Source organism: Periophthalmus magnuspinnatus, chromosome 5 (assembly GCF_009829125.3).
Source record: "Periophthalmus magnuspinnatus isolate fPerMag1 chromosome 5, fPerMag1.2.pri, whole genome shotgun sequence".
Lineage (NCBI taxonomy): Eukaryota > Metazoa > Chordata > Actinopteri > Gobiiformes > Gobiidae > Periophthalmus > Periophthalmus magnuspinnatus.
This window is the reverse complement of record NC_047130.1, coordinates 29,994,846-30,020,870: the sequence shown is the minus strand read 5'-3', so window position 1 is coordinate 30,020,870 and position 26,025 is coordinate 29,994,846. Positions and strand designations below refer to the sequence as shown.

Here is a 26,025-nt window from a genome sequence, read left to right as displayed (position 1 = left end):
GCGCAGCGACAACAACGGGGAAAGGGAGGGTCGGTGGAGCGGGTTGCCATGGCGACACCTCAGCTCGGTGCACCTGAGGGTTGATGGGTAAACACCACAATCCTGCCAGGGGGGAGCAGCATCACACTTTTGCACCATACTATTAAAGGAGAGCCTATTAATTTGTTACTTTGTCGCTTGTGCTGGTGCCCTGAGGTGAGTTTACATAATGCGAGTGTTTCTCATTAATTTAAAAGATCACAGCAGCCGTACAGTCGCATTTTGTCCTACCTGCTCCCACCGAACAGCTATGTAATTTAAATATGCTTTGTCTTTATAATATACATCACTATTTAGATGTCGTATCATATGTGCATGATACTAAACATGATGCAAAACACACATTTTTCTCGTACATAGGTCCAGTATTCACATAATAAAAACCATAAACAAAACATCTGCATTTTGACAGTTAAAGTGCAAGTTCTTCTGCTAAATTCTCACCTTCCTGCAGCTCATATTTAATCTACAGAAGCTCCAGAATGTCATGACGTTATTCAAATGTAAGATTAAATTGAAAAATGGCAAAATCAATTTTACAAGATGCACGCAGCAGGTTATTTCTACATCCTGCTCTTACAACATGCTCTGAAATTGTTTATCGAGCAAGACACGGATATCAATAGAGGAATATGAAAAATAAATCAGCCACATGTTACAAAAGTGGTAAAAACCCTGTCTCCTTGTTCATAATCCCGCCGTTTATTCCCACTATGAGACAAACGCAATACTAAGAAGTCTGTTAATTAATTTTATCCCTTTCTACGCCTCTTTGCATATTGTTGATTAAGGCCCCGTGCTTCTGAACGAACGAGTCCTCAGAGGGACGAGACTGGGAGCGGGATTGGGATGTAGTGATGTGTGCACGCCGCGTTTCAGTCGCTGCCTTTTACAACCCATTAAAACGCACCAGCTCACTTTTATGTGGAAACAAAAGACTGATTTGCTCCCATGTGACACTGCTTTATTAGTCCTCAACTTTTCACAGCTCCATTTGTGCGGCGTGTCCTTGTCCCAGCGGGGGTTAGTGCTGACAGCAGTGGTAGGACCTGGGTGGAGTGGAGGTGTGCGGTGAGACGGAGGCTGAACTAAGGCCCGTGTGTGTTTGTCATAGCGGCAGAAATGGTGTTGTAAGCCCGGCTGAGCGGCCAAGGTATTGACACGGGGGTTAATAGTCTGTTGCCCTCTTTAATGGAGCCCAACTGAAGGCAATTTCAGAAGGCAGGACACCGGCAGCTACATTTGTAAATAGGTCTTGTGTATAAAGACAGAGCAAAGACTAAATACACAGGAGCAAACTTAGAAAATACCAAAATACCAGTACAACAATCACCCTCGGAACAGAATCGCTCGCCTCAGCTGTGTCGGTTTAAGCCGGAAACAAATGACTATCCACGTCTAAACCCGCTCTTTTCCATGACTTTAATGCATCTCATGACAAAGCGAACACGTCTCAGACAATGTGCAATATGTTTGTCTTAAAGAAAACAGAAGTGCGCTGCGGGGGGGGGGGGGGGGGGGGGGGGGGGGAGAAAATGGACGTTTTCAGAGCACTCAAGCCTCAAATGCAGCGCTCATAAATCAATCAAAATACAATTCAGAGGAAACTAATGATGAAGGAAACATGGGTAAAAGCTTAAGAGTTGCTTTTGCGTCTATCTGCAGATAAAGATGAAGCTTCAAAGATGCAGCTGACTCTTCTCAACAAACAGCAAAACCAGACGCAGTGTTATTCCTACGACACACCTATTACTATTTTATTTCACTCTGTGCTGACTCTGTAATTATTTATACATAACACGGTTTATGCATAGTAAACACTGCTGCTGTGCTGCTGATTCTACCCTGACTGTAGGACACAGAGAGAGCTTAGGAGAGAAGGAAGCGTCTCATAGCGCTCATGTCCTAGAGAAGGCTTTTCAGAACGCTTGTGTCCTAGAGAAGGCTTCTCATATTCCCTCATAGCGCTCGAGTCCTAGGGAAGGCTCCTCATAGGGAATTGTGTCCTAAGGAAGGCTCCTCATAGCAAATTGTGTCCTAGAGAAGGCTCCTCATAGGGAATTGTGTCCTAAGGAAGGCTCCTCATAGCTCCTCATAGTGCTTGTGTCCTAGAGAAGGCTCCTCATAGGGAATTGTGTCCTAGAGAAGGCTCCTCATAGCAAATTGTGCCCTAGAGAAGGCTCCTCATAGCGCTCGTGTCCTAGAGAAGGCTCCTCAAAGCAAATCATGTCCTAAGGAAGGCTTCTCATAGCGTTCATGTCCTAGGGAAGGCTCCTCATACCTCTTGTGTCCTAGGGGAGGCTCCTCATACCAAAATTGTGTCCTAGAGAAGACTCCCAGTAGCGCTCGTGTCCTAGGGAAGGCTCCTCATAGTCCTTGAGAAGACACCTCCTAACGCTCATGTCCTAGGGAAAGCTTAACCCAGGTGAAGAATTATACGCTGCTGATTAAACTTCGACGCTGCAGGGAGCAACTTGGAAACCCCACTTGCACTCTCGCATCGTTTTAAAACCATGAGAGCTAAAGAAGAAGAAGAAAACGCTCTTATAAATACACTTTGGCAGGCAGCACGAAGAGTCACAGCCTCGTCAAGAAGCATGAAATGTTGAGGTGACACAAAGCACCATGTCACGAAACAACAAGCTGCACGTTAAAGTGGCAGAATAAAGTGCATGTAAGTGCGATTAATAAGACTCCCCGCGTGGCCATTTGGAGCCTCATAAATTTCTGATGCCGCCTTTAAAGTGGCTCATGATAAACATTATGGCGACGTTTTGCTGTTATGAAGGAACATAAATTATTAAGTAAACACACATAAAAAACTACCTGAGAAAAACATACAATATATTGTTACGAGGCAGATGATTAAGTTATAGAAGCTGTGTCTGAAGTGGAACGCAGCCGGCTGGATTTGGACACGCTTTTTTCTTCTTTATCGCAGTTTGTCATTGGAGGATGTGATAAAAATGCTGAAAGCTGCACTATCGATCTTTTCTGTTTGGGGGTCTGGTCTTGTCTTGCATTAACTCAATTACAGGTGTTTCCATTGCTAAAAATGACTTGAAAAACATACATCACTGACACTCACGCATGTCTTGTCCTGTTGGTGCCACCTGCGTCTCAACGGATTAAGATACGCGCCATTAAATCATCCTGAGCCAACGTGAGATGAAAAATAAAGTCAAAAAATGATTGTTTCTGTGCAGCAGGTAACATAGATGATGCTGAAACAGTTAGAAAGCTGGTTTATTACTGCAAATTTGCCCCCAGATGCGCAAATTTCTGTTGACGGCCCCATAGACAGTGGATTAAGGCAGTATGACGTCACCTGTATCGCTCAAACGAAGCTCATCGAGGTGAATTTGGAGCCAATTTGGATATTAGGAAGTCCAGCCATGTGTATCATAGTGTAACCTGATTTATTTGACTTACCGTATTTTCTGGAGTATAAGTTGCACTGGAGTATAAGTCGTACCAGCCAAAAAATGCATAATAGTGAAGAAAAAAGCACATATTTCACATATAAATCGTAAATCAAGGGTAAATGTTTGGAACGTAGCGACTAGCAGGTGAGCTATGTCCATTTATATATACAGTTTATGGACGATGATGTGCTGCAAATGCGTATCTTTGGATCATATTCAGCAGCAGAGTACTGGCTTTGACCCTCCGTTTCTGCATTGCATAACAGTAAAAAAAACAAGCCACACCAAACGTATTCAAATATAGACTATATTGCTTTAGTGAGTGATGCAGTGAGCGCGCCGCCGTCTCCCTCCTGACTGCATTGACTGCTCAGTGCTGATGAATCCTGTGTCATGGTAATTGCACAGCTCCTTCTATAGGCCACTCATCCATATCACAAATGGCTGGTCGTTAAACAGTGCATCCTCTCTCCCCAGAGTGCTGCGGGGACATTTATTTACCCCGCTGGCTTTGTTCTCATTTTTCGACAGCTCCTGAAATAGCATAGAATAGACTCCGAGTGGTGTCAGCACAAAAGCAGTATAGTCCAGGCTCAGAAAGCAAACCCTAATACTAAACTATCTGATCACGCAGTGGGCATCGCAACCAGTGTATTTCACTTTAGGATCTCAGCGTGGGCCCGGGTGGACTCGCTATAGAGATACAGAGAGGAAATGAAAATACACGCAGCAGCAACACACCCCGAGTCCAAATGTCGTTTATCAAAGATGGAGACTGGGGTTTACTTTGTTGTCTCACTGTGTCGATCTGTTGAGGAAGAGCAGCACCAAGAGAAGCTGTGATGAAGGAGGGAGAATCATTTAACTGCTATCATCCAGTGAAATGTACACAGAGGTCCTTTATTTTTTACAGTTATTCTCTATGTTTTTGTCTGTAAAACCCCTCACCACACACTTTATACACTTTTCTCACACAGGCGTTAACATTTTCTCACATTTCTCTCTTGTTTAAACTCTCTCAAAGTTCAAACCTTCGTAGGCGCCTTTGTCGGTGCAGAACGTTTCATCGACATTGTGGGTTTTGTCGGGGAGAAAACAAATTGCAAATGTACAGCACTTCAGAGTCACACTGTGATCCAACATTTATGTAAATTTGTCTGAACACATTCTGTACTGTACAGGAGACACGGCACAGAGGAGACTGATGGACAATGGTCTACAGTCCAACAGCCAATCAGGACGCACAACACAATGCACGCTCATACGCTGTAAAAAAAAAAAGCAGGCAAAACTGAAATCAAATCACTTGAGAATAAGTCTGTCAAGATCCCAGTCTCCCTTGTGTTTTGTCCTGTTTTCCTCCTCCTTTCTGTGTCAAAACCTGGAGCTGGGCGGAGATTCTGGCTCCTCCCACACACACCTGCAACGAATCCACTGCATCTGGAGGACAAAGGGACCAAGGACCTGACACTCAGCCCTAGATCGTCCGTATAGCCACAGTGGTACAGCTCTGCTTGGCTCAGTCTCATGTTTTTGCATTTTTACATTTTTTTTTCTAAGTTGGATGTTTTTGCTCCTCGTCAGATCCCGCTTAGCTCCTCTGTCTCCGAGCCAGCTCTCCACAACCGGTACGAACCTCACACCTTACGACCCAGCTCACCTCTACCGGTACAGCTCACCTCGTCTCTGACCCCGCTGCCCACGATCTACTCCTGCACTACTGTAAAACAACCCCGCTCTCATCTCCCTGATCAATCTACCTCTCGCATTTAAAAACGGTAAAATAAACATTGTTAAACTGCTCCCTGAGTCCTGTCTCTTTGGTCCCTCTGACAGTCGTTCCAAGTCAAATAAAAGTTAAATCTTTCTCACCTTAAACTCCTTAAACATCATCTCTTTACAAGAACAACACAACAAATCTCATTACTCACAGAAAATACGCTTTTTAAGGTATTCAGTATTTAACTATAAGACACACGGGTCACTCTTTTACATTTTGATCACCGTAAACAGCGATAAAAGTTAAAACCGCAGAGCTGATCGGTCCTGTCTCTTCGTAGTGGAAACAACGGATTGTCATTTCCGTGTTTTTATTGCTGAAAACTGTCCAGGTAACATATTTGAACCCGAGCGACGTGACCCAGAGTCTGAATCAAACTTCCAGCTCGATACAATAATGATAAACGCAGTAAATGATTCTCACGGGGCCAGGACTCCTGTGCAGACCTCTGTGAGTGGCTCCTGCAGACGTAGTAGTTACAGAGCAGATTATACTGTTCAGACATATACTCCCTTTTTTATTCTATTTCTAGTAGTTCTCCAAGTGCAAAGTGCAAGCCTGGTGCAGACAGACTCTACGCTGGATATTGGACTTTTAGTGAAGTTTATAAAAGTGAAGAATAAACCGCCAAGGATTACTGCTCTTGCCAGGCCTCGCACGATAATTACTACAGTAAATTTCAGACTATTGAGCTAAACCAGCTAAATTTAAAAGAAAATAAATGTTGTACAGATATAAGTCGCACTTGAATACAAGCCACATGTTACAAATATGTCGTAACGTGAGATATTTACACAGAAACACGGAGGTTTTTTGAGTTTTAATTTAAGACACGCTTTTTTCAAACTGCCTGAAAATCGGCATCAACACAGGATGAACATACCTGCATGTTTAGAAAATAAAACTGCATCATCTGGTTTTATTTCCTAAGCTTTTGTCATCTTTTACATTGACTAAGTTCTTCCTGCCGCCGCCGTCTCCAACGTTGCACCATCAGTTCATTGAGGTCAAACTTACGTGCAATTGCTCTGTTTCCTTCTTTAACGGTCAAACTTACATACAGTGGCTCTATTTCCTTCTTTAATGGTTAAACTTACATGCAGTGGTTCTATTTCCTTCTTTAATGATTAAACTTACATGCAGTGGCTCTATTTCCTTCATTAATGGTCAAACTTATGTGCAGTGGCTCTATTTCATTCTTTGATGGACAGATCTACTGCCTTTATCTTAAAAGATGCATCAGTTGTATTTCTTTGTGTGTTTTCCATGATGAGGCTGTGTTCATGATGCGCAAAATGACAAAATCAAAATCAAAACTAGTGTATCCTTCAGCGCATAATCTTTACCCACGTCTGTGTCACTTTTGTGTTTACTGCCAGAGAGCGCCCCCCGGTGGCCGTTCACCAGTAAAAATCTATAAATTACCCACACTGTTGTATAGGCCGCAGGGTTTAAAGCGTGGGGGAAAAAGTAGCGGCTTATAGTCCAAAATTTGAGGTAAACTTATTCAATTCAGTTTATTCAAAACAACTTCATCTGACCAAAGTACTTCACATAAATCAACAAAAAACAAATTTGCAGATCACACGATACATAAGGAAAGTACAATAAAACACCAAAAATCCTGTAGAGCGAGTGTTAAATGCCAGGCAGAAACTGAGGAGATATGACAGGCAGAGGGCGCTGTTCTACACGAGAAGCAGCTGACACCACCGCCAATTTATAGGTCAGATCTGTGGAGAAGCGATTCCATTCAAAGTAAAAATGCATTATTATTAGTCAGAAATTTGCAATATATCGATTTATCCTTCAACACATGAGAGGAACAATACATTTTGGGGTCAATATTTATCAAAATTTATTGTAAACGTAGTGAATATTTGGTATTTTCCTGTTCTGTGATAACATTTGCGAAATTTCTGTTATTAATTTACTACTATTAATGTATCGCAGCTCATGTTTGTAGAATGTTTTTGTGTCAGGGGCATAAATTAGTTTCAATATTATCGTTTTGCCTTTGAGTTTGGGAAAGTTCTTAAACTGAGGAAGACAGTGTTTAAAGAGTTTTTAAAGGGTGCAAACGAGTGGGTGAGAGAGTTGCAGATTGGGTGATTATTTATGTTTTGATTTGTGTGATTTTAATGTCTGTCTTATTCTGTAAAGCACTTTGAATTACCTTGTGTACGAATTGTGCTATACAAATAAACTTGCCTTGCCTTGAGTTTGTGCATATACACGTATAATCTGGAGAAAATAGTTGTCTTTATAATCTATTCTACGCATCTGTGTGAGCTCAGCGCCTTTAAATCCTCGCCGTGTCGGATCCGTCGAGGCGCACACGGTTATTCACGACGACTCCGCCCTCAAACCCCCCTGCGACGAGAAGCACAATAACATTAATGAATAAATATCAACAATAAAAATAGCAACGCTGCTGTTAACATCATATTCCGCTCAGCTCACCGCGCCGCTAACTGGGCCCACTCCAATTAGCGCCAAAGTGTTCCTCCATGAAGCTAATGTGCTTACGTGCAGCCCGGCTCTGACCACGATGACTTTTCACCAACGCACATGATTATTTCAGCTGTGGCGCCCGGTGCTGCTGATGACTTCCTTTATTAACACGGCTCTACGGCGGCGCCAAGTCCACACCGGAGCTCATTACCGGACTAAAGGTTAACTAAGGTTTAACGCTGGGTATTCTCATTACGGTGGGACATTCCTGTGTTGATTAACGACAAAATCACATCATCTTTTATTAACGATCGTCCCGGGTCTGTGTGAAATCTTGCTGGTGCTAACTTCCGCTCGTTTCTTCATAGATAACCCTCAGAGAGTATGTTCTACCGTGATGTTGTGGCTATGACCAACCTGCGTCTTACATCGCCACGTTTTTCTTGCCATCGCCTGCTCTCCGGGCGTCTCATTAAAGGCCAGATTACGCCACAGGGATTAATGGTGTGGCTAATTGATAGACACACAGGCAAAGTGGATTAAGTCCCTATTCAGTCCCCAGTGGCTCTTCTGGCTCTTCAGCTGACTAATTGAAATCACAGGAAGAGACTCCGCATTGCTACGCGACCCAGCCACGTACTCCATTTCAAGAAGAAAATGAAGTGATATGCAAACAATCAGGTCAAAGATTAACTGCTTCAATCCCAGAAGAGACTTATACACACACAGAAGTCTGATTAGGCTGCTGAAGAGGAGGAAAGGCAATTATTCAGATTAAGAACACCAAGCACTGCACAAGATGTGGAGGAACATGCAGAAAGGAAGCACTGAAAACACTCGAGTCTGAAGTCTGATGCAGCTCGGTTTGAGGAATCATCATGAGTCGATCTGTCGCCAACCGGAGAAACAAAGAGCAGAAATGAAGCAGCACGTGCACTTGGATTAACAGCATTTATGGTTGGACAAAAAATCTAATAACATTTCTGTACCTACTATTGTACAAAAAGGACAGAAGCAAAACCTGCTGTCAAGTTGTTTTTGTTTCTTGTAGAATAACTTACAGTGATGTGGTTGGTTTGAATGTGATTGTTTTACCACAGTTGTAGGATAAACACAAACTTTAAAGATGTCAGACAGACAGTCGTGTGCTCTTTGGAAGTGATACAAGTTGTTTTCACATGTGCATCTTATCCACTGTTTCAATTTACTACTGAGTTTCTTCTCATTAGAGCCACATGAACCAAATCACACTCTGAGGACTTCAGTGACCGGCCTCCTGCTGGTCCAGAGTCAGGAGTAAACCAGCATTAAACCAGGATTAAACCAGGACTAAACCAGGACTAAACCAGGACTAAACCAGGATTAAACCAGGATTAAACCAGGACTAAACCAGGACTAAACCAGGACTAAACCAGGACTAAACCAGGACTAAACCAGGATTAAACCAGGATTAAACCAGGATTAAACCAGGACTAAACCAGGACTAAACCAGGACTAAACCAGGACTAAACCAGGATTAAACCAGGACTAAACCAGGACTAAACCAGGATTAAACCAGGATTAAACCAGGACTAAACCAGGACTAAACCAGGATTAAACCAGGATTAAACCAGGATTAAACCAGGATTAAACCAGGACTAAACCAGGATTAAACCAGGACTAAACCAGGATTAAACCAGGATTAAACCAGGACTAAACCAGGACTAAACCAGGACTAAACCAGGACTAAACCAGGATTAAACCAGGATTAAACCAGGATTAAACCAGGACTAAACCAGGACTAAACCAGGATTAAACCAGGATTAAACCAGGATTAAACCAGGATTAAACCAGGACTAAACCAGGACTAAACCAGGATTAAACCAGGATTAAACCAGGACTAAACCAGGACTAAACCAGGACTAAACCAGGATTAAACCAGGATTAAACCAGGACTAAACCAGGACTAAACCAGGACTAAACCAGGACTAAACCAGGATTAAACCAGGATTAAACCAGGATTAAACCAGGACTAAACCAGGACTAAACCAGGATTAAACCAGGATTAAACCAGGATTAAACCAGGATTAAACCAGGACTAAACCAGGACTAAACCAGGACTAAACCAGGATTAAACCAGGATTAAACCAGGACTAAACCAGGACTAAACCAGGATTAAACCAGGATTAAACCAGGATTAAACCAGGACTAAACCAGGACTAAACCAGGACTAAACCAGGACTAAACCAGGTCTAACCCAGGATTAAACAGGATTAAACCAGGACTAAACCAGAACTAAACCAGGACTAAACCAGGACTAAACCAGGACTAAACCAGGACTAAACCAGGATGAAACCAGGACTAAACCAGGATTAAAACAGGACTAAACCAGGATTAAAACAGGACTAAACCAGGATTAAAACAGGACTAAACCAGGACTAAATCAGGATGAAACAAGGACTAAACCAGGACTAAACCAGGATGAAACCAGGACTAAACCAGGATGAAACCAGGACTAAACCAGGACTAAACCAGGATTAAACCAGGATTAAACCAGGACTAAACCAGGATTAAACCAAGATTAAACCAGGACTAAACCAGGACTAAACCAGGATTAAACCAGGATTAAACCAGGATTAAACCAGGACTAAACCAGGTCTAAACCAGGATTAAACCAGGATTAAACCAGGACTAAACCAGAACTAAACCAGGACTAAACCAGGACTAAACCAGGACTAAACCAGGATGAAACCAGGACTAAACCAGGATTAAAACAGGACTAAACCAGGATTAAAACAGGACTAAACCAGGATTAAAACAGGACTAAACCAGGATTAAAACAGGACTAAACCAGGATTAAAACAGGACTAAACCAGGACTAAACCAGGACTAAACCAGGACTAAACCACGATTAAACCACGATTAAACCAGGACTAAACCAGGACGAAACCAGGACTAAACCAGGATTAAACCAAGATTAAACCAGGACTAAACCAGGACTAAACCAGGACTAAACCAGGACTAAACCAGGATGAAACCAGGATTAAAACAGGACTAAACCAGGACTAAACCAGGATTAAAACAGGACTAAACCAGGACTAAACCAGGATTAAAACAGGACTAAACCAGGATTAAAACAGGACTAAACCAGGACTAAATCAGGATGAAACAAGGACTAAACCAGGACTAAACCAGGATGAAACCAGGACTAAACCAGGACTAAACCAGGATGAAACCAGGACTAAACCAGGATTAAAACAGGACTAAACCAGGACTAAAGCAGGACTAAACCAGGATGAAACAAGGACTAAACCAGGACTAAACCAGGACTAAATCAGGACTAAACCAGGATTAAAACAGGACTAAACCAGGACTAAAGCAGGACTAAACCAGGATGAAACAAGGACTAAACCAGGACTAAACCAGGACTAAACCAGGATTAAAACAGGACTAAACCAGGACTAAACCAGGACTAAACCAGGACTAAACCAGGATGAAACAAGGACTAAACCAGGACTAAACCAGGACTAAACCAGGATTAAAACAGGACTAAACCAGGACTAAACCAGGATGAATCAAGGACTAAACCAGGACTAAAACAGGACTAAACCAGGATGAAACAAGGACTAAACCAGGACTAAACCAGGACTAAAACAGGACTAAACCAGGACTAAACCAGGACTAAACCAGCATTAAAACAGGACTAAACCAGGACTAAACCAGGACTAAAGCAGGACTAAACCAGGATTAAAACAGGACTAAAACAGGACTAAACCAGGACTAAACCAGGATGAAACAAGGACTAAACCAGGACTAAAACAGGACTAAACCAGGATTAAAACAGGACTAAACCAGGACTAAAACAGGACTAAACCAGGACTAAACCAGGACTAAACCAGGACTAAACCAGGACTAAACCAGGACTAAACCAGCATTAAAACAGTACTAAACCAGGACTAAACCAGGACTAAAGCAGGACTAAACCAGGACTAAACCAGGATTAAAACAGGACTAAAACAGGACTAAACCAGGACTAAACCAGGATGAAACAAGGACTAAACCAGGACTAAACCAGGATGAAACAAGGACTAAACCAGGACTAAAACAGGACTAAACCAGGACTAAACCAGGATGAATCAAGGACTAAACCAGGACTAAAACAGGACTAAACCAGGATGAAACAAGGACTAAACCAGGACTAAACCAGGACTAAAACAGGACTAAACCAGGACTAAACCAGGACTAAACCAGCATTAAAACAGGACTAAACCAGGACTAAACCAGGACTAAAGCAGGACTAAACCAGGATTAAAACAGGACTAAAACAGGACTAAACCAGGACTAAACCAGGATGAAACAAGGACTAAACCAGGACTAAAACAGGACTAAACCAGGATTAAAACAGGACTAAACCAGGACTAAAACAGGACTAAACCAGGACTAAACCAGGACTAAACCAGGACTAAACCAGGACTAAACCAGGACTAAACCAGCATTAAAACAGTACTAAACCAGGACTAAACCAGGACTAAAGCAGGACTAAACCAGGACTAAACCAGGATTAAAACAGGACTAAAACAGGACTAAACCAGGACTAAACCAGGATGAAACAAGGACTAAACCAGGACTAAACCAGGATGAAACAAGGACTAAACCAGGACTAAAACAGGACTAAACCAGGACTAAAGCAGGACTAAGCAAAGACTAAACCAGGACTAAACCAGCATTAAAACAGGACTAAACCAGGACTAAACCAGGACTAAACCAGGACTAAACCAATACTAAGAAGGTTCTGTTTAGCTGCTGTGACTGAAAGGCTTTTATTCTGCCTTTTTCTGTTTTAATGTAAATTTCATGATGATTATTTGTGATTAATTATGTTTTGATTTGTTGTATTGTGATTTTAATATCTTTCTTATTCTGTAAAAAACTTGTGCTGTACAAATAAACTCGCCTTTCCCACTGTAAACTCTGTGTAATCCCTCAGTCTTCAGGTAACGTCACACTGTCCACGTGAAGCCGATCCACAGCTGAGTTTGTCGAAACAATCTCCTTCTCTATTGCATTTTCCCAGTCTCTCCATATTCTATAATTGTACTTATATTATTAAAAATATTTCATGAAACCCAAACAAATAGGATTATGAGTTTAATTAACTTGTCAGCTCATCTCTGCTCTCTGTGATGCTGCTCGTATCCTATTACTTAAAAACAGAAAGGGCAGAACTGAATATACGTATAAGTACAATAATCACAAATAACTGCTTCAATTTAGAGACTCAAAAGACTTTGTAGATGTAGATTTGTAGTAAAAATACATGATTATACGATGGGCCTGCAGTTAACAGTCCTAATCCTGTTTGAGTTTGCCAGTTTTGACGTTAAGCTTGTGAGAAAATACTTATTATTACTTAATTATTTCTCTCCACAACTGAATGATCTAAAAATATGAGCAACACACTTTATACTGAAGGAAGTAGACGCAAATATAAGACTTTTATAAGACCGACAAACAACAATCCCCTCGTGTCACTTTTCCAGAATAAAAAAAATGCATGAGATCAGACTGGTCTTGTTTATTTTTTAAACCGCACATCCAGTTTCTAGATGAATGAATCAAATGAGTTCTTTACACTAATAACAAAGTAATAAATGCACTGTTTGCAGGCAGTACAAACTCACGCTCCATGATGGATGAATGTGAGAAGAAAAACTAAAAGAAAAGAGAAAACTAACAAAAAACTATCAAATGTAATAAGTTAACCTAATCCTGTGGGAATGAAGTGGTTAAATCCATCGGCAGAAAAAAGAGCAGCAGTGTTTATGTCATCAATACTTCAAAAAATAGGTATCTTACAGTATTTTTATTTACCCAGTGTCTTTGTACAGAGTATATTCATATGGTTCCCGCTGACTAGTTTCACATTCTCACCACATAGTAACAAGTGTTAAAACAGTTTGAGGAAAAACAAAATCATGCACCTTTTTAATAGTTTTGTGGCCGATTATAAAAAAAATGGGAATGTTCAATTAATTAAAGGCGTCCGAGATTTCATATTCCCCCTCCGTCTTTGTCTTCTTCGTCTTTGTCTTCTGTCTGGCTATAGTCAGATCATGCCTACATAACACACAGAGATAAATGTTCAGGCAAGTCTCTTCATGATGGCTTCAAAAAGTCCACGTAGGAAACGCCATTTTCCACAAAATTAGAAAAAAGAAAACACTTGAATGTTATAAAAATGTAGCCAAGTGTCGCATGTTTAAAGTCACGATGGGACAGGTCCATAAAAGAGGCTTGTTGCCCCTAGAAACACGTGCCGGCATCTATTGGGCCAGATGTGAATTCGACCCGAGGTTTTTTTGTCCGTTACCCATTTGCGATAAACACCTGGGGGTTTAGCACGAGTCCGAGCAGAGCCGAGCGGGTGCAACGGGGCCTAAGACATGGTAAACCGATCCTGAGAAGAGCAGGATACAAAAAACACACCACAAAAGGCACTTTATAAAACGACAGTGCTTCTGTTTGTAAGGAAATTCAAGTCAACATAGTGAAAGAGATCGAGGAGTCCATTTGAAAACATTCTCTTCTGTTTGAGACTAAAGCAGAAAATGGTCTGCACAATCAATAACAACACTGCGAGAATGTCTGCGATGGTTGAAATTGCTCAAATTGAGAATTGGTCGATAAAAACCCTCATTCGTCCATGCATCCTTCATATATTTGTGTGGTTCATAATGACAAAGGTTTCAAAGGTAGCCATCTGAGCAAGGTTTTGACGCTTCTGGCTTGCATCCAGAAGTCTTTTTTCAATTTTGGGAGCTGACGAAACACAATTAAGAAGCATTTTAAACTATTTTATCTCATCGTCGAAGCAGAATATATCGAAACAAAGCGAAATCTAGGTCTGTCATGTGAATAAACCCATTTCCTTTCACTTTCTGATTCCATTAACGTTAAGGTTTGCCAGTCACGAAGTGGTTTGACAGGTTTTATTTCATGTGGTAAAGTGTTTTGCACGGAGCAAAACCACAACCACAGACGTTCAAACCAAACCCAAGAAAAAAAACGAGAAATAGTTGAGTTCATGTTCAAAATTTAAGCAACATCAACCACTGTAGACGCTTCTATCTGGAGTGAAAGCGTATTTTTCACTACTGGTGTCTCCTGTGACCGCATCGATTCATCCCCAGAGGGTCCAGCGCGGTGGGACGAAAAAAAACAAAACAAAAACACTACAAATTTGCCACTAAGAAATGTATAAAGCCAGAATACAATTGCAGCAGAATTCCTACACACACAGGCTGGAAAAGGCGAGCCCCGTGACAGCCCAAGTGAAGGGTCCATTCCTGGGTCATCGTGGTCCCAGAAGTGAAGTGTAGTCCTTGGCTGCCCCTCCTCAGCCTGTCCCAGCACTGCTCTCAGTCCTCCTGTCCTCCTCCGTACAGGTCGGCCAGCTTCTTGAAGCGGGGGCCCCAGTCATTGAGGTAGTCGTAGTCCTGGTCACCTGAGCTGCTTGAGTTGAGCGAGCTGACGGAGCCGGCCGTGGAGCCGCTGCCCTCGTAGTCGAACACCAGCAGGGAGTCGTAGGGCGGAGCCGTGGGGTCGTTGTCCGCCGCCCGCAGACCCTGCACAGACAAAGCACAACGTGAGGTCAAACAGGATGACACGACTGGAACTTTTGTCTTTAATGGACAAATGTTACTGAAAGAGAGAGAGGACTTTCAGATAGAAATCCTCAAAACAGAAGATCACTGGAACATATGGAAAGAGGAGCAAGTAGAAATCAGAAATACTCATGTTTCCACTAAGCACATTTCACATTAAACTAGTTTAACTCTTTTTAAAAAAGGCTTGTGTAATGAGGCTGGTTACAGTGGTTAGAACGCACCAGCGAGATGAATTCTGATGAGTTCACAAACTCTTGAGTCTTGCTGCACCACCAGCTGTGCAGAAACTGACCAATCACAGGACAGCACTGTGATTTGTGAACAGGGCGACATCGACGGACGTACTTCATCCTATTTTAGTGGAAATATGGACTGTTTGTTTTTGAAAAACATGTAGAGGGAAGTACTCTGTGCCTTTGTGGAGGGTAATATGTCTGTGCTTTTCTCTCAAATGGATTTAACTAAAGTTTGATTTCAGCTTATTCTGCTGTTGTGGCTCTTCGACCAATCAATGAGAAGTATTTGTCTGAACGCTCTGATGGTTCAGGAAGCTTTCAGCCAGAGCCATCTCAGACTGAGGTGTACAGCTCTATTCAGAGGGATACACATGTCAATCTGGCAAAGCCCCGAGTAGATTAAATGAGACTACGATTTGAAATAAATACAAATCCACTGATGGTTCTGCCAGTGCAGCGTATTGTCTCGACATGTAAATATTATTCATCTGCAGATCTGCATAAAACTGGCCTATGGACCAGTGCAGTTTTAATAAGGTGAGTATATTTCAAGGCCTTTAGTCACTAGGGTTTCTGCCCTGTTTTTTATAAGACTTTCTATTATAAATTTGCTGTTATGTTTGCTGCTATTGCCGTGGCAACAGTTTCCATGGTTCCTCAAGCTTTATTTAAAACTGTCTTTATTTAAACCTTTTTTCTGCATTGCTGATTGTTGTTAATTTAACCCGTTACTACCTAAGCCTATTTTGAAGACAAATTTTTGAAAAATGTATATCCATTTATAAACTGGTCTATTTCAGCAACCCCAAGGTGTATTTCAATGATTTTTGTGCCATTGTAAAGGGATCATTGGGCAGAATAATTTGATATGTCATTTATCCATGTATGTGTTACTGATAAAGAGAAAATTAGGATGAAACACAGCAAAAATGTAGATTTTTTTAGCCTCGCCTAAAAAAAACATGTTTTATGATGAATAACTCTTTGGAATGTTGCTAACATAGCCTTTTTATTCCATAAAATAGAAACCAAACATGTGAACATTATCTCTGCAAAGGTTGAAATTGATTAGATGAAGCAGATCAAAAAGAGATTTTAGTACAGGAATGTCAGGCGAGGTGTCCATTTTGGCACCATTTGGCACCATTTGGCACACATAGTGCCATTTGCATTTCTGTCATGTAAAAGTTATATATTTCATTTTTATATCACTAATGGTGTTCAGTAGACCTAAAGAAAACATTTGGCATTTTTTATTTTTTGTATTAAATTAATAATTATTAATTAATAATTATAATAAATATATGTGTATATGAATGTTTCCCCTACAAATAAAATGACCGCATAAAGCATTTGAATGATTTTTTAGAGATGAATTTAGTGAAAAAAGCAAATCTAAGTTTGTCCGGTGCGCTCTGTGTCCTGTGCGTAAAGGCGCTGTTACGCACACAAGCGTGCTTACTGTACGCGCGGACTTTACTCCCCAGCGGATTGGTCAATATGCATGAGTGACACCTCTCTGGAATCGTGAAAGCCAATAGAAAAAGGCTATAACTTGCAATACAAGATTGACAACACAGTCAGCCAACCAGAAGGGGAAAAACAAAGCCATGTGAAAGTGCCATGCTTTTCCATTGGTTCACTGTAAGCGCTCGGTACGAACTATATATCACTATTGTACCACTCGGACTGTTTTAAGTGACGGACAACAGTCGGAGCTAACAGGAAATAGCTTTTATTTACAAATGGACTAAACTTTTCACGGCAAGACGACAAAGGTAAGACAATTTTTACTAATGTAGTTTTGAAAAGCAATGTTTTGTGATCTGATGCGCTGGCTTATATCTGCGCGATGCTTTGGTGTACAGTGCTGGGGCTGCGGTTGTTTGTGTGGGTAGCATGAAGTACAGCTGTTGTGGAGCCGTAAATGCGGCGAGTGGTTTGGCCAAACTGAGGTTGGAGGATTTAGTTTTGAGGTGTTCTCTTGGGTGTCACCTGAGTTGTGTTTGTGGACGGTGAAAATAGTTTACATAGCCTTGTAGCGCTAGCGGTGCTGTTTAATTTAATGTGCCACATTAATATATTTTCCGTGATTAATGTGTTGGCTCATTGCGAAACAAAAATGCATTTCCCAGGGTCCCCAAAATTGGGGACCTTCGGTAGTAACAGGTTAAACCCCAACAAAATCAAAACATATTCTGAAGTTCAAAGTAACTGTTGGAGCAGAACTGAGGAGAAACTGACGGCAAACATGGTAAGAACAATTTTTACTTAGTACAAAACAGAAAGTGGGTCAGGAAAATATCAAACATCAGTTGTGTAATTTAAAGTATAAAGTGCTCCTATTGGCTACTGACATGACGCTGAAGTTGGCCTGATTTTCAGAACGTGAAAGGAGGAAGTATTTAAACATTATAAACAAGTGTAACATGAGCCGTTTTCTTACGCACCTTTGACACGTCACAAGTTTTCACACACTGCTCTTCTGTACTTTTTGATATAGTTTATGCTAATCCTAAAGTTACCTTTTGATTTGTGCATTTACTGTAGGAAATGCAGCTCAGCGACACCGAACCTACACAGTCTCAACAAACTGTGGAGGAACCTGAGGAGGAACCTGAGGAGAGTCTTTTCTGTGCGAGTGACGAGGGACAAGGAGACGACGGAGACGCAGACCTCCAGGACGACAGTGAGGACAGTTGGTCTGATGAGCTGGAGCACGAGGACGTGCAGCCCTCACAGGTACACGCTCCTGCAGTTGTTGTTAAACCAAAGAAGATTTTAGGATATAATCTACATGAGTGGCTTAACACAAAAGTATTCTCACACCAATGTGATAAATGTATTTCTAAAACAATATATAATGATTACTACTTACAACAGAGATTGCTGATTTCCCTGTTCTCTGAGGGTGACTTTTGCCATTTTTATTTATCTCTAAGGATCATAAGGACTTGTCAATCCTGATAAGATGTGCAACAAAGGACCTCGACCAACTTCAGATGGACATGGAACATCTGTCTGAAAGAGTCACGTCTCTGTCCTTGAACTTCAAGCAGAGGTGAGAGAAATGTGTTCTATTATTATTATTTGATCGCTTGAAAGACAACACAACAAGAGCTCTTGAAATAAAGAATGAATAAGAATTTTATACTACTATTAGTCTGTTATTATATTTATGGATAATTTCCCCATTACTTAGTATCCATTGCTTTCAAAATGCTGAACAATTAGACAGTTGTCAAAGTGATAAATTTGTGATGTCATGTGACCCTAATCCATCGCAGCTTTATGTTTTAACTGTGATTATTTTCAGATTTGAGTTAATGATGAATATCGTTCAAGATTCAACCCCAACAAGAGCGTTCATCATGGTAAGAGCTGGAGTTTCATTTCAGGGGGTTACTGTCCCACATTGAGCCGCATGTAGCACTACTTTTACAAACCTGAGATACAAACTGCTGCTCGTTTATGAAGTTTTATTTGCAATAGCTTCAAATGTTTTCTATTTGTCCCTTTGATGCAGTAGACACAGTCTGGTGACACAACAACTGACCCCACAGTGTCTCCACAAACGGAGGAGAAACCTGAAGAGTGGGGCTCCTCTATCAGTGTGGACAGCCAGGTGGGGGCGCTGTCCAGTGACATTGAGGAGCACACAGAGGAGCACCCAGAGGAGCACATAGTGGAGCACACAGAGGAGCAAATAGAGGAGCAGAGCATACAGAGGAGCACACGGAGGAGCAAATAGAGGTGAGCTGGATTTAAAACAAGCTTATATATTTGCTTTATTTAAAATCAATCTAATTACTTGATCAATACTTCAACTAAACCAAATGTTAACTTGTTGTACGTTTTGTTGAGTGCTTCCTAAACTGAAAACATTTTATATTTTATACATAAAGCTTATTTTTATCATTTGTTAAACACAAAAATGCCCAAATATCATTTATCAGCGTGGAGACTGTTTTTCTGTTTTGTTCATGTCCAAGGTGAAGAGTTTTGATCACACAAACCTGATGACTACGCTCAGATTATTAGATGAGTTTGAACAGCTGAAAACAAAAGGACTTTGCTGAATGAGTGATTGGAAAAGATCCAGCGGGAAATAAACGGATGTGCAAACAAAGATCAATGAAACTAGCCTTTAAATATGTGCTGTGAACAAATGCTTTGCTGTTGATTATCTGTAATGAATCAATGCTTTTTGCTTTTTTCCTCTCATTTGTAGCATGTTATTCACTTCTGTTTTTCATGTCTAATCGCTCAGCTGCTGCGGTTGTGATAGTTAATCACCTTGTACCACCCACTTTTACAATTAGAGAAATGTCTCGTTTATTTGTGTAAAATGTTCATGAGCATCAACAATGTCCCCTGTTTCTGGCTTGTCACGTCCCTCATCCTTAGATGAATTACCGTGTGTTGTCTTATTACTTTGTGCAGGTGGAGCTGGATGATGCGCTCCCGATGTGTGCGTCAAGGGCCCGACGCACTGCACCTTTAAAAGCTCGTGCACGTCAGAAGCTCGTGCTGGCTCATCCTGCTCCCAGCCGGTCACCTGCTTCTTTTTGTTACCTTATTTGGCAATTCATTTGGGTTAATAAACACCTTATTTAATTGAATACCTGGTTTTGTGTATTTTCCGTCATGGTTTGGAGCCGGGTTATGAAAGGCTTAAAAACGACATAAAACGTATTCAAGATGAGCAAAACAACGTAAAATCACACAACCGCAGTGATAACGTCAGAGCTGTTTGACTGGCAGATGAGGAGGAGCCAGTGTCAGCATTAAAATGAACTTACGTCATTAATAAAGTCCCCAATGTCTCCAGGGTGGGGCAGGCTGGGGCGCACGGGGTACTGGGATTCGGCTGTGATCACCGGCCTCTCGTCCACCCGCCGCACTCCCGCAGGTTTATTCATGATGTGCTCCAGTGACTCGGGCTGCTGCAGCTGGCTCAGGTCATAGTCCTGGAAGGAACCACGTCGGGATTTAATGATCAGTGTCACAGAAAGACTCTTCTTCATGACACACTTCAACTTTCTCTGACTAAAGGCAAACTTTCTGGTCAAATCTAACTAAGTCAAGTCTAACATTAACAAGAAAAGGAAAGTTATGCATAATAAGAAAAAAAAAAAAACTTTGACACAATAATTCTATAGTCAACATCATTAAAGTAATTGATATATTTTAGATTTGAACTAAAATGACAATATGAGAATGATATATTGGTAAGACACCCAAAAAGAGAATAAAAAATTGCACGTTGCAGACAATGAACCCAATTAAAGTGAAGTAATATAAAATGTTTTAAGTGAATTTATATGCCTTGCGTGTATTTTCTGAGACGCTGCACATGTGGGAATAGTAATATAGTGATTTTGTCATTCATAAAAGCCTGAGGTCCAGCTTGTTTCGTACCTGGTCCTCCTCTCCTCCCCCCTCTTCATCATATTTCAGAATATTGTCTCGAACATCATCCTCGGGGTCAATGAGCAGAGGTTTGGCCTGTCGCTCCTTCTCCCTGCGCTTCATCCACACCACGAAGAGCAGCACCATGCCTGGGACACGGGAACACACTTAGAAACAAGCAGGATATTTAACAATTACTGCAAGATTCACTGACAACAACTCACATGGTTTCCCTTTTTGTTCTATTATATCAATCAATTTGGGTTTATTTAACTCTAAAGTACATGGGCAGTTGGTGAAAGCAGCTGGTGTCTGCGGACTCACTGAGGAGGATGATGATGCAGATTAAGATGGCGATGATGGCCCCTGTGCCGAGCCCCGCCGCCGCCACGGCTCCGGTGGTGCTGCAGTCGCCGCTCTCATCACACGGACACACTTTGATCCGGAGCATGGAGCGGTTGGACAGAGGAGGGTTCCCCGAGTCTGAGACGATCACGGGGATCTCGTAGACGCCAGACTCCAGGTACGGGATCTTCAGCTTCAACTGAGCGTAGTCCCCTGGAAATAAAGACAACTGCTATTTCAATATTCAGATTCTACTTCATTCAAAACGTTTAATACTTATGTTTAAGCCCGCGCTGCATTTTGAACCACTGGACTGGAACCGGCTGAAAACATTTTTGCGCTTCTTGCAAATTAGAAAGGTCTTGATTCAACTCCAGTTCTATAAGTTTGGGCAGCACAACAAATAAACCCAAGCGCTTACATTTTGCATTAAAGGTTGCTTCAATTACTGTATATAAAAGTGTATTTCCGTACTTTGTGCATTTAAGATATCTGCCAGCAATAGTAAGAAATCCTTGAAGCGGCAATCGTCCTGACACATATGTACAAGTGTAGGCGTTTAAGATAAAAACAACAACAAATATAACCTTCTCCATCAATCATTTAGTCAAGCTTGAACAAGAGGCTTGGTGGGAGTAGGATCAAGGTATGGCATCAGATTTGTCCTCAAGAAGAAAACCGCTGCGACGCATCCATCTGGGCCGGATCAGGTGACAGAGCGGCTGCCGGGGGGAGCGCAGATGAATGGGTTTCATTTGTCACGAGTCGTAGATGGTGCGTCTATGCCGGGATAGGGGCTGTGTCTCTCACCGTGGGCTCTGTCAGGCGTTTTGTTCGACTTTGCTCACAGCTCACAGACGTCCCAGCAGTTGTTCAAAGAAAGGGCTCTCCCATCTGTGAACGCGGGTTCTCTCAGCTGGGAATGGCTCCTCCCTCCAAAGGCATTTTTCTTTACATGAAAGTAATTGGGTTTCGGAATCAAAAGTTAGAAGTGAACTTTTCAAAACATTTTTTTTCCATGAGTGGTACGTCCCCAAAGCGTTTTCCACTGATTCAGGTCGAACTGTGTCCTTACACCATTACACGTCACCGTAGTGTACACAAAATACTCAGGTTCTGTAACATTTTCAACTACAAAATCTTATTTTATTTATTTTATTTATTTGAAGGACAGTGTGCAGATGCATTAAAAAGATGGCTGCACCAGATTTAGCAAAAAGGTAATTTCCATGTGTAGTCCTTTGTCACAAACATTAAAAAAAACAATTTACATATGAAAAGTGCAATACAAAAGATAATGTACAAATGTGCAAAATTTTGTCCAGACTACACTTGATCACCTCAAGCAAATAGCAACATGCTGTATCCGTGGAGTGTTTTGACCGGAAACCAAACTGCATTGGATGCAACATATTTCCGTAGTCGAGGTGGTCAATAAGTTGTTCCGCAACAATTTTTTCTATGACCTTGGAGACCACAGGAAGCACACTAATAGGTCTATAGTTCTTGATATCCATACGATTTCCTGATTTAAAAATAGGTGTCACAATAGCTGTTTTAAAGGAGTCTGGAAACACACATTCATGTAACGACTGATTAATTATGTGCATAATTGGTGCTGCCAAAATAGTCTTATGCTTCTTTAAGAAAAGCGTGTCAAGTCCCGAAGAGTCTTTTGCTCTGGAGTTTGAAAGTGATGAAATTATGTTAATGACTTTGTTTTCACTCACACCACATAAATCCATAACGTCCACCTGAGTGGAAAGTGGTCCTCCTCTGTGGCCACATGCCACAATTCCGACAGAGCCAGCAAGTGACGTCGTAGGTTGCTCTGTGTTCGATGGATTACACAGTTCTGAGATGGAAGTGATAAAATAGTCATTAAACTGTTAACTGTCAGTTTGCTACAGTGAGATTGTCCTTTATAGCAGTGGTCCCCAACCTTTTTATCACCGTGGACCGGCCAACGCTTGAAAATTTTACCGCGGACCGGAGGGGGGGGGGCTAATGCTAATGATTACACATGATACACATTTGACCCACAATTAAGTTAATAGCAGAATAAACCACGCTTACCGATCAGGAACAGCATCCAGTCCATCAAAACATAAGGTCCCTCTACTCCTGAGTCCACCATGAGATCTTCACTCGGTTCCACGAACCGCTCCGGGTCTGAGATGCCTCTAGTTTAACTTGTACAAACATCCACAGTGTCTCTCGGTCGCGTACTTCCTTTGTTTTGTCCGTTTCGTCATGTTTAAAACGCAAAACTGCTGCGTAAAATTACGCAATACGCGCGCATAATTTTACGCGCGGATCTTTATATCCAGTCTCGTGTTTTTACGCGGAGAAGTGACGGAACAGATTTCACTTTCCTGCAGCAGATTGGACATGGAGGCTCTAACCTCCTTTGTGGACATAATTTCTTGACTGGATTATATTCTCTGGACCTTTACGGAACGAATGAGACCAACTTTGTGTGAATATGTTGATGTTTGACAGAACCAGAGCCTCAATGGTAAGTGAAGTCCAGATTCACATTTCTGACTTCTCTGTAAAAACGGCTTTCCTGTCAGCACTGTGGTGATTCCAGGTGTAAATGGTTTACATATTCAGAAAGATGAATGCCGTAGCTTTCATTTGATGTGTAGATTGTTTGTGTGGGTGACGCAGAAATACATGTACATTGCTGTAAAGTTGTAACGTGTAACGCGGGCGGGCCGTCGGAACGATAAGTGGTTAAGTTGTCGGCGCTCAAGTGACGGAAATGTAACCGAGAGAATCTGGTCATTTTTCAAAATAAAAGATTTTTCAAAATAAACGATTGTTCAGACTCAGATAATAAATATAATAGAAATAATTAATTATTTCTTGGACGGCCCGCAGCCCGGTACCAATTGATCCACGGACCGGTACCGGTCCGCGGCCCGGTGGTTGGGGACCACTGCTTTATAGTTTCTTGTTCTTCAGGTAAGAGTGCTCGACTGTTTTATGACTGTTTATATATGAGTTTATATTAAGTTCAATAGGTGCATTTCCAGTCTGCTCTTTCCCAGAAAGTTTATCGATACACTTCCAAAGCATTTTGCTGTTGCCTTTAGCCTGTTTTATTATGTCTAAGAAAAAGTCAGCTTTTGCTGATGGTAGTAGTTCTGGATCTAGCTCGAAGAGCCCCACTGTTAGAGGTGGTAGCTCTAATGCTAGCCCGCGGCTTGCCGATGATAGTAGCTCTGGGGCTATTTGCGTCAAAGCTAAAGCTAGCTCGTCTGGCCCGGCCGCTGGCCCTTGTGGTCCTTGTGGTCCGGGATTCAATTCAACATCACCTGCCAGTAGAATTATCACTACATAGTACATAAGTGTAGCCCGAACATTCCATGGCCCGTTTTCCCTCGGACGTCTTTCTTGTACTCGTGGATGCCCCTTGTCCAAAAAGTTTGAGTACAGAAGGAGTTGACTGCGAGCTGCTGGGAAGTAGGCTTGTTCATTATCCGTGGGTAGCAACAGGTAGCGATACAGGCAGGTGAGGGCACACACCGTTAGTAGCACAGAAAATGTCGCATCTCTTGGTTGATTAAAAACAGATCACCCATAAAAACATTGGCTTGTCTTTAAACGAGCTATGGGTTTAAAAGTCTTTAGTTTAAAACGACAATAATCCAAGTCCTGGTTTAGTCCTGGTTCAGTCCTGGTTTAGTCCTGGTTTAGTCCTGGTTTAGTCCTGGTTTAGCCCTGGTTTAGTCCTGGTTTAGCCCTGGTTTAGCCCTGGTTCAGTCCTGGTTTAGTCCTGGTTTAGCCATGGTTCAGTCCTGGTTTAGTCCTGGTTTAGCCATGGTTCAGTCCTGGTTTAGTCCTGGTTTAGCCCTGGTTTAGTCCTGGTTTAGTCCTGGTTTAGCCCTGGTTTAGCCATGGTTCAGTCCTGGTTTAGTCCTGGTTTAGCCATGGTTCAGTCCTGGTTTAGTCCTGGTTTAGCCATGGTTCAGTCCTGGTTTAGCCCTGGTTTAGCCCTGGTTCAGTCCTGGTTTAGTCCTGGTTTAGCCATGGTTCAGTCCTGGTTTAGTCCTGGTTTAGCCATGGTTCAGTCCTGGTTTAGTCCTGGTTTAGCCATGGTTCAGTCCTGGTTTAGTCCTGGTTTAGCCATGGTTCAGTCCTGGTTTAGTCCTGGTTTAGCCCTGGTTTAGTCCTGGTTTAGCCCTTGTTTAGTCCTGGTTCAGTCCTGGTTTAGTCCTAGTTTAGCCCTGGTTTATCAGATGGACTTGGTCTGGGACTCACCGCTGAGTCTAGAAATGGTCCAGTTGCGGCGGACGACGGCCGGGAAGGTGGGCAGTTCAAACACAAAGGGTCCCACGTTGGGGTCGGCGTCTGCGTCCGAGGCTGTGATGTTGATCTTGCTGTTGGGCCGGCCGTGCTCACAGATCTGCGCCTCTCGAGGGAGCAGCACGGGAGGGTTGTCGTTCACGTCTATCAAGTAGATCTGGAGGGTTCCAGTGCCGCTCGCCTGAGGAGAACCTGAGGACAGACGGACGATCAGTGTTCTACTTCTATGTCTTTAAAGCTGAGGTAAATATAAGACATAACTGAGAGTCACACAGACAGAACAAACTGTGTAATATATTTAGAAAGCAGGATGTTGACCATTTGATGTTGGATTGGGTCATACTGAGTCAACTCAATCTGTAACTTTTAGGTGG

At 42.0% G+C, this 26,025-nt stretch overlaps 1 protein-coding gene across 3 annotated transcripts in view; it reads right to left on the bottom strand.

Moving 5' to 3' along the window:
- Window positions 1-14,768: 14,768 nt before the first annotated feature.
- cdh4 (cadherin 4, type 1, R-cadherin (retinal)) overlaps window positions 14,769-26,025 on the bottom strand; it is a 341,227-nt gene continuing 329,970 nt past the window's right edge. For all 3 annotated transcript variants that reach the window (XM_055221814.1, XM_033966767.2, XM_055221815.1), the window contains 5 exons: window positions 25,607-25,843; window positions 21,317-21,550; window positions 21,002-21,141; window positions 20,383-20,550; window positions 14,769-15,302 (listed from right to left, as the gene is read on the bottom strand). In XM_055221814.1, coding sequence (XP_055077789.1) covers window positions 15,096-15,302; window positions 20,383-20,550; window positions 21,002-21,141; window positions 21,317-21,550; window positions 25,607-25,843 — 986 coding nt within the window. In that variant the 3' untranslated portion in view covers window positions 14,769-15,095. The remainder of the gene's footprint in view (window positions 15,303-20,382; window positions 20,551-21,001; window positions 21,142-21,316; window positions 21,551-25,606; window positions 25,844-26,025) is intronic.